This window comes from Pyxicephalus adspersus, chromosome 6, assembly GCF_032062135.1.
Source record: "Pyxicephalus adspersus chromosome 6, UCB_Pads_2.0, whole genome shotgun sequence".
Lineage (NCBI taxonomy): Eukaryota > Metazoa > Chordata > Amphibia > Anura > Pyxicephalidae > Pyxicephalus > Pyxicephalus adspersus.
Window position 1 is genome coordinate 106,508,338 of NC_092863.1, and position 10,035 is coordinate 106,518,372.

General features: G+C 38.4%; 2 protein-coding genes across 2 annotated transcripts in view; one reads left to right on the forward strand and one right to left on the reverse strand.

Annotated features, from left to right (window-relative positions):
- The window catches only part of LOC140332799 (uncharacterized), a 55,773-nt gene that overhangs the window by 17,079 nt on the left and 28,659 nt on the right, over window positions 1-10,035 (reverse strand). The gene's annotated exons all lie outside the window — the stretch shown is intronic.
- LOC140332381 (complement component C6-like) overlaps window positions 1-10,035 on the forward strand; it is a gene marked incomplete in the record, with an annotated part of 33,363 nt that overhangs the window by 3,089 nt on the left and 20,239 nt on the right. Inside the window, 6 exon segments of the mRNA XM_072413651.1 lie at window positions 1,512-1,668; window positions 2,498-2,642; window positions 5,077-5,215; window positions 6,412-6,559; window positions 7,665-7,865; window positions 9,815-10,035. Coding sequence (XP_072269752.1) covers window positions 1,512-1,668; window positions 2,498-2,642; window positions 5,077-5,215; window positions 6,412-6,559; window positions 7,665-7,865; window positions 9,815-10,035 — 1,011 coding nt within the window.

The following is a 10,035-nucleotide window of genomic DNA, read 5'->3' on the forward strand; positions in this document are numbered from 1 at the left end:
CAACCCCCAGAATGCTTAAAAATGCTTGCAGTGTTTGTTTCTGTCTGGGGTGTATAAAATGTACTTTACTTATCTTATCCCTTGCTCCCCTGTGGCCTGCACCCTGCCCTTTCCTCCAACGCTTAGAGTTGTTGGCAAGCCTTCAGCATTCCCACATACAAGCAGGCCTATTGGTCCTGTAGAGGATGTCAGAGCCTCCAATCACTGCCCAGAGTGCCTTGAGGAAGAAACTTTGGGGACCGGTTACACAGAGAAGGAGCAAAGAATAGGCCGATATCTCTGTAATAAATAGAAAGTCACATCATATGGGAAATAAAAGATATCCAAAATTTTAAATAATTCTTAAAAATTTAAGCACTTTTTTATAACTAATAGACAAAAATAATTTTATTACAAAGTTGACTTTTTAAAATTTCACATTTAGTTTAAACATTTAAAAAAAAAGGATGATAGAAAAATTGCAGGAACAGTTCATGTGCCATTATTATTCAACAAGAGTTTGTACACGTAGATGTGATACATAAATCATACATACTCCTATTGCAGAAAAATCTGATTCTTAAGGAGAATTAAGGTGTCAACTTGAAATGGGTGTTGGTGCCAGCTCGGACCTGACAGAACATCACCGACATCTGGGGAGATAGGAACAGGTGAGTGGTTCTATCCAATGGAACCTCTCACCGTTTCTTCCCGTACCTCACCAGATGCCAGGGATGTTCTGTTAGGTGGAAGCCAACAAATGCTTTATTTTAAAGGATTCACATTTTTAGATACCTTTAAAGTCCCACATGCTTCACTAATATTCTTTATAGCGAGTGATCTCTAGACCAAAACAAGCAGAGGTAATGTCTAGCAGTTTCATAAAGCAGATAAATCTGAGAAGGTTTCCATTTCATTTGCCAATCACTTACCACCTTTTAATCACTGGAGAAAGCTTCAGGTTCTTCCTATTATTTAGAAGGATCCTGTGGAAATCTCAAATCATCAAGCACACAATCCTTTAGGGTCAATGCTCAGTGAGTTCAAAACTCATCACTCCATCCAAATGGCAGAGCACAGGTAACTAGTAACCGTAATGAGGGTTTTCTAAATATTTATCACTTTCTTAACTCACACCACTAAATCAAGCTCATAGCAGTGATTGGCTGGGCTGATAAATATTTATATTAGATACTTACGCTCTGTATAGCATGGTCCTTATTATTCCTCATATTCACCCTTACACACATTTATATTGTCTTCAGACAGGATTACAGATGCAGAGCTATTGTATTTGGCTTCATTCCACAAAATACATTCAAGAAAAAGGGAAAATGTTCTTTTTCCAAGCTAGTCCCAGCTAATTGAAGCTTCAGTTTATGCAACACGTAAAGATTGCTCTAATGAGTTTTATTTGCTGTATCGTATTGGTCATATAGTGTTTTTCAGTTCAGTTTGCAGTTTCAGTTGTATCTGACTGGAATAAAGATGTCTGTGTAACAAATGTAATAATTATATGCTCTTTGTTACAGAAATATAGTTTATGATGAATACTATCCGAAGAATAATTGTGATCAAATGTGCACAAAACATGAGACCCGATCTTGTAATGAAGAACCGTGTGCCATCAGCTGTCGGCTTGGAGACTTTGGCCCTTGGTCTGATTGTGACCCGTGTCTTAAGAAGCAGGTAGGGTCACTGTAAGCAAACTTCTAAGCTGACTCTCTGTGCAAAAAAATTACATGCACCATATATTGCTGTTCCATATATTGCACTAGATCCTATCCCTATTGTAATGGTTAACTGACAAACACCTGTCCTAATTTAATTTATTTAAATAATGTACATGCTCTGACTTCCAATACAAATTCAACTTAAGAGCAAACCTACAGTCCCAATCTCGAATGTAACCCGGGGATTACCTGTACCTTGCAGTTCCTGTCCCATATCATCAAACTCATACTAAAGTGCACACGTTGAACAGTTATCTTAGCACTCTTATTTATTATGGATAGGTTAGTACAAAATACTTATATGACTAATATTGTAGTCATAACAGCAACCACCAACACCTAAAAAGGCTCACATGGAAGTAGGCTGATATAGGCTTGTGGAGGTAGGCTTATGAATGATTCAGCGGCATTCAGCTTCCATTTGTTGGGACATGCTTGAGATGAGGAGAGGAAGGTTTGGGGTTACATTTGGCTATTGTACATCACTGCATAATATGTTGGCAGCTAACAATGCTTGGACATACTCAATAAATCACACTGATGAGGGGCCTGCACAGTGCTCCATTGGAAAGCAAAAGAAAAGTTCTGGCAATGGAAGTTAGGTTTAGCCTCAGTTACATGAGATATGAATTGTAAAGCTCCACTGTTTATTCCATTTCATCTAGACCGAATCACACAGGTAAATATAACTGAAAGCTAGAGGTTTTAATTCCGTTTAATGATACCTGTTACTTAGAAGGTACATTAAAACATGTTCTGAACCACCAAATAACGCGTCATTTCAGTTTCGTGTCCGATCACTGGAACAGCCATCTCAGTTTGGAGGACAGAGCTGTGAGGGGCTTCTCTCAGAATCTCGCCCATGCATTCCAACAAAGCTTTGCAAAATTGAAGAATCAGATTGCACTAAGAAGTTCAAATGTAACACAGGTGAGCTTGTATGTATTTATAAAATTCCCATTTCTTTTTGCCTTTTCGATGCCTTTCAAACAAAAACCTTAAAATGGACTTATCACCAACATTGCAACTTTTTGTAAAAGGGTTTCTATTTTGCTTTTTTGATATTGGGAAAATGATTAGTAGGGGTTCAGGGTTAAGAACACCTGGATTATAATCTCTATTTACTTGATTTTGCTAGTTCTAAAGTCAAGCACACATGGTAGGAAGATCTGATCCTTCAGAGGTGATTAAACCTCCTCTATCCATGTACAACCCCACTATTAAGCACTTCAGTAAATATCCATTCACTGCCTAAGGAGTAATACCACACCACAAACATTTGAAGACATCTCACCTGAAAAATGAACATTGGTCAAAATTTGAAGATTTGTGAGTTCAAATACTTTTGTGGTGCACATTCTTCAATACATTTCTTACCAAAGGTGAATAATAGGGTTGAGGTCCAAGGACAGGTGGCAGGCTGCTCAAGTTTCTTTACACTAAACTCATATCCCAGGTTGAGCTATTGTTACCACTTTATGCCAGTGAACTGCTGCCTCAAGGGAGATGCTATAAGGAGCAACTATCAATGGCAGAGGAATAGAAAATTAATTGGGGCAAATTAGTATCGCTCACTGTCTTTCACTGACAATTATGTATAGCGAGTGGTCGAACGGCTGGCAAGGACCCAACTGCCAGAAAACCACATGGAATCGCTTGGTCCCATTGCAGGTCTGAACTTGCACCAAGTCTTTGCCATCTTTGCTACCTAATGGAAATATTTACAAGCTGTGATCAGCAAAGTGACTGGCAAGACACCAAGTGGCTGACAGCTGGTTGGCTATCTTGCCAGATTCATTGTTAATGGCAATTGTGAGGGGCAATACTGCCCCTCATAAACACCAACCAATGCTAACACTTGCTCCTGGCTGGTTACTATTATGCATAGTGAGTAGTATTTACTTTGGCTTGTGGTTTAAAGAGTACCACCCCTATCAGCCATGGAGAGCTGCCCTCTATTTACATTAGCAGCTTGGCTCCAAAATAGTACTAAACTAGGGTTATTATAAGGTTTCATATCGAAAATAAACTGTTTGTGGAACACAAAACAAAATGAACTCAGGCAAGTTTACCTATCATTAACTTAGACCTGAGATACAATGGTAAGACTACAACAAAAGGTACGCAAAGATTACAGAACTACAATACATATATTCCTTAAATATATTGCACAATAGACACAACCTACATAAAGTAATAACTCTGCATTCCACACCATCAGAGGCACCTATGATAAAGTTTATTACTAAGTGGAATGACCCCCAAAGTGGTATAGAAGGCTGACTTCTCCAAATGCCTCAGTACTTACCCTGCTGGGCACAGCTACTCTCATGACTGAAACCTTGGCATATTTTGGGGTGAGTAAGTCTTTAGTTTGAATGATATTTTTCAGATTTCAGATTTTAAAATACAGGGTTAGAGACACAAGATACCGGAAGGAGTTTTCAAAAAAGCTGGCCTTCAGAGGTTGAAAGGGCGAATTCCAGTTTGTTTTTTTCTGGTTTCCTAATAGAATCCAAGCTCAGATCTATGGCTTGGTAAAACCGGTTAAAATCTATGTATGTAAAGTCAAAACATTGTTTTCAGTTTTTGTAGCAGTGAATAATAAGACTTTTTGTCATGTTGAGGTCTGTGTGCCAGCTGGGTAGATTAACTTGCTTTATTTCTCTTGGGAACCTTCCCACTACGACAGAAAGTGCGGGGGAAAATCCAACATTTTGAGTTGTGATCAGAGCAACAGGTACAGGAAAATCTTCCAATGGTCTGAGAGCAACTCTCTGGAATGAAAGTATTATTCACTTTTGAATGATTTCTTTTTATTTCCTATTGCATTTTCAGGACAGGAAATAAATCTTACATGTAGGTCACAGACATCAAAAAATAACCTGATAGGAGTTTCAGCACTTCCCTGGTCTATAAAAAAAGTCTGTGAATAAACTTTACCTACAATGGACACATCTCTTTCATGGTAACAACATAGAATAATAAAAGCAGTAGATTGATTTTCCTATGTCCGGCAGCAACCTGGATTCCCATTCCCTTGGAATTCCCCTGGATTCCCATTTCGAGATGTTCTCTAGGCAGAGATTTCTCTGGACAAACCCTTCAGGTTACTGTAATCCAGAACTTTATTTAGCACCAGCTCCATCCAAGGCAGGACCCAAGATTCCAAGTTCACTCTAAAGCTTAAAAGTGCAAGCCAAAGCAATTTTTATAAAGCATAAAAATCGCAGCCAAGTCATTTATCCTTGATTGCTGAGTGTTAGTTGCCTATTGTAAAAAAAAGTTTGAAATGTATATGTATAGATAAAAAATATAAAAAAACAACATATTCTAATGTCAGATTTTCTTGTGCCTAAAACAGGGCGCTGCATTGACTCAAAACTGAAGTGCAATGGAGACAACGACTGTGGAGATAATTCAGATGAAAGAGGATGTGCAAGAAAACCCGGCCAGAAGAGGAGCTTTGAGCCAATACCGGGAGCTCAGCTTATGGCAAACGGGTAATACAGATCTACATTCACTGATAGGATGAATGAACTTGGCAAAGGTTGCCTGCCATAAACACATTGTGGAAGGTATAGTCAAAATGACATATGTTTTATAGGCTACTGAATTAGGAGGGGTAGAAAATGAAACATCTGAGCAAAGAAGTCTGGAGAGGAATAAATTCAATAGCCAGTAATAAAACCCAGGACAATGATGGTTTCCTGGCATAATTTTATAAACTGCTATCTCCAGATATAGCTGTTAGGACATGATTACCTGGCTGTGCAGTAAGCCTCCATGATTATTCCCTCCGATGGTGCAGCAGGAAGAGAGAAACAAATACTTGTCAGCCCTCCACTCATCAGCATGCGGCATCCCCAGTTTCGCCTTAGCTGTGAATGGTCTCTCAGCATCCCCTGCTCTAAGACTGTGTGCAGCTGAAGGGGATTTGGAGATATGTTGCAGACAATGAGCAAAGTGGTTAGTGGTCTCAATCCGGCGCTGCCTTTGTGAGAACAAAGTCTATAGAGTTGTCGCAGCCAATCACCCGCTGCTGGTTTGTTTATTTGTTCTCTGTAGATTTTAAAAGAGATCCAGATAGGTAATCATATTTAGGATTTGCAACCTATAGTAAGAGATAGACAAAGTGAGGCTTCTCTCATATTTTGGATCTCATTAGCCAATGTTTTTTAGTATCTGGCTATTTATTAAACTTGGACAAGTCTGAAGCTGAAGATCGAAGAAAGAAGATGTGTCCCGAGGACCTGCAGGACAACGGGGGACGACAAAAGAACAAGGTACGTGTTTTTTTTCATGTTTCTAGAGACCCCGAGTGTGTTTTTGCATGGTAAATCAACCCCGGGTCACACTCAGGAATACTGCTAGGGGGTTAAAGAGTTAGAGCTTGCAGAAAAGCAAAAGATTTCCTATGCCCCTATCAAGCTTCCATCCTGCAGAGAAAGAGCAGGGAAGCCCTGTTTGTATCTAGGTGTCGTTTGTACATCCGATGTCCTTAAATCGAGGACTACCTATATATATATATATATATATATATATATAAGTTCAAACAACACTTACCCTAACCATCCTTCATCCAACACTAAATTTGTGATTTTGAAGCTGGAGTTATCATTGATACATAAAAAATACAAGCCCGGGTATATTCAGCATGGAACTCACACTGAGTACTTAGTTTTCATTTTTTTTCTAGATATAATTACCTCTCCGGAGAGAGCAAAGGGGAAATATTCGACAACTCATTCTATGCTGGAAAACGTAACATAGTCTATGGAAATGAAACAGGGCCAAACCGGAAAGGCTATAGGCTCCCTGCCAACCTAGAAAGTTTCAGATTCCAGGTAACGTGATCAGCCAAAACAATAAATAGGTTTTGATTACCTAGCTGCATTGGCACCTGGCAAGAGGTGGGATATATTAGACAACATCTGAAGAGCCACAAATTGTGAAGGCTAAATGACATGATCAGAGCATCTCCAAATGGCCGGTTAGTAACGATGAAATGGTAACGATGGTTGGTAACAATGTCATTCAGACCTCTTTGCACAAGCTCATCCCCATAATATAATACAAATTGGTTTAAGATCGAGCTATTAGCAGCATGTGGTCTGCTATTGTATACTGAGCTATATTTAAATTGTACAGACCACTGAACAATAGAAAGTGGAGATAACTTTATGCTTGATGAGAGTCTTTTAGCTCCTGTTAGCATCCCCTACACCCCCTTTTAATTTACAATTATCTTGCTCAATTTAATCAAAAGAGAAACAAGCTCTGCATAGGTTTATCAGTTTGTAAATGTCTTGGCTCTGGTGGTGCCCTCTGTAACTCTGCTGTAGGATGCTAGAGAAGTCCAAGCATCAAATCATTTAGATGATCATATCAGATGTGACATATGAACTTGGCCATGCAACAAAAACTTTTTGTAAATTAAAATTAATACTTGTTCAGTAGAATTATCTAATTGGTATTTAACAGATCTAAACCCAGTAATTAAAATGGTCAGATGGCCACAAAATTATTTATATATTTTGCTTAAAATTTGGAAGCCCCAGTTGTCAGTGATAACCCTTTGAGGAATTATAAAGATGACATCTTCGAACAATACCCCTGACCCTGAAATTCTGATTTTTCATCTGCCTGCCAATAACTGGAAACCTCCCTGATAAGTGTGAATAAATCCCATTCATTGTTACAGTGCAAAAGGGTTACATTGTGCAAGTTAAAGACTTTCATCTTCAGCTTTGATTACCTGGTGATTTTCCAATAAGGGTTCCTGTTCATTAATCCAGTTATGCTTTAAAAACTGGATTATTTGTTCCACATTTGGGTGATTTACCCATGGACATCTCCCTCCCCCTAAGATATGGCATATATAACATGACAATATAGTGGGAAATAGAGGAGCACTGCCCATTAATACTAAATCAGCTGTCTTCTCTACAGGTGAAAGATGAGGAAGATGATGAAACATCTGATTTCTACAACAGTATGAATGATTTTAACAAAGAGATCAGAGTTCAGGACCAGAGCCTGTCGCCTGGTCATTTCTCTCTGGGAATCCCATTATTATTTCACTGGGAAAGTAACTCAAAGAGGACCTCAAGAAGATCCTTTAGGGAAGCATTGCGTTCATCTTACAAACAGGTATACAACATGATATTCCATATTATTGAACATCAGCTTGTGGCTTGTCACATTAGAGCCACATCCTAAAATGATATTACGACAAGCTTCTGTCCAATGAAGGCATCATATGTTATCTGAGCAAGGGTGGCCGGAGATCTCTGTACCATTATATGAACTTAGAGTGATATAACACAAAGTGTAAATTGAATGTGCTTACCCATACTCTAAATGTATGTATTGGGTCTGATTTATTATAGACTAGAGAAGGTAGACTATTGGGTGAACCTGGATAATCCAGAAGAACTGGAATGGATTTCTTGAAAAAAAATGCTTAGATGGCAAATATTTTAAGTTCTGGACCAGATGTATTGCAGGTTTGCTATATGACCCAGGTGCACCCATGATAGTCTATATTAGTCTTAGAGAGCACAAGTCCTTGCAGCCAGTGTAATGTATTAAAGTAATACAGCCAGATAAATAAAAAATGTGTGGTGGCATGAAACCTATTTTTTACAATAATTATAAACATAATTACTATCTTTACAATACAAAAGTCCTATAAAATAAACAAAGTTGAGGATGATCTAAACCTTGCAATTTGTATGTGAGAATATTTTCATATTACTCCACAGAGCAGACAGAAGGCAGGGCAGTGGTACACAGCTAGTACTGCAAATAATGGTATCATTCATAGGGCTCCACATGCTATAGTAGCCAAAGGGCCACCAAACAGCTAAAGGGAGCATTGGTATCATTGTGCTGACTCATACTGAAAGGAAACACACACTAAAAGAAAGGAGGTCTAAAATCCAAAGATCAAGGAACCCTCTTGCAACATATAAAGGAACCCTGGTTGAGAATGGCTGCACTACTGATTTTTGTAGCCTTAACAATCATTGTCTCCAGCAAAGATCTACATTGTGTACCGATGTCCTGATATCACTGAAGTGGCCATTAGTGAGCTATTGATAAACCCTTGATTCAAGATTGCATATTCCAGATGTGGTCTGACCAATGCTTTGTACAGGAACAGGATTATGTCTCCATCTCTGCAGTCTATTGCTTTTTTAAATACAAGAAAGTACTTTACTAGCTTTAGATATTGCAGCTTTGCATGGCATGCTATTATTAAATGTATTCCCCCTAGACAGTATGAAGCATGCATGTTGTTAGCTCCCAAGTCCATAACTTTACGTTTATCTATATTAAATGTCATTTGCCACTTGGCTGCCAATTCAGACAGTGCATTCAAGTCTGCTTGTAGATTATAGACATCCTGTATGGACTTAATTTCATTACATAGGTGGTGTCATCTGCAAACAAAGAAACTGTACTTTTAATCGCAAACTCTATATCATTTTTTAAAGATGTTAAACAGAAAAGGTCCCAACACTGAATCCTGGGGTACACCACTAATACCCTTACACCATTCAGAGTATGAATCATTAATTACAACTCTCTGGATGTGGTCTTTAAGCCAGTTCTCTATACATTTACAGATTTACTTTTCTAAGTCTATTGACCCTAACTTGCATATTACCCGTCTGTAGGGTACAGTGTGAAATGCTTTAGCAAAGTCCAAGTACACTATATCAACTGCTACTCCACTGTCTACCTGTTTACTTACTTCCTCATAAAAAAAGAGTAAATTTGTTTGACAACTTCGGTTGACAGCTTTGCTCTTTTTGAAGATAGGAACCACACTGGCCTTACGCCAGTCTATCGGTACCTTGCTAGTGACTAAATAGAACTAGAAATAATGGCTTTGAAATAACTGAGCTCAGCTCTTTGAGGACACGTGGATGTAGCAGGGTTCATTTATAACAAAACGTATCTAGATCACTTGACAAACATTTGGTGGGAATGATTTTACATAGTTGTCTAAAGTTCTAAAATATCTGTTTATGTCATATAAAATAAACAGTCATTTTTGGAGGAGATGATTAAAGATCTGGTTTTGTTTATAGAATTACAAATTTATTAGAATCCATAAAGTAATCTCTGTGTCAGAATTTACCATGAAGAAAGACAACCTCTGGCTATCAGATGTGTTCCTCAAGGCTCTCAATCACCTGCCCTTGGAATACAATTATCCTCTCTACAGCAGAATCTTTGATAACTTTGGCACCCATTACATCAGCCAGGGCTCATTGGGTGGATCGTATGACCTCCTTTTCCAATACAATGC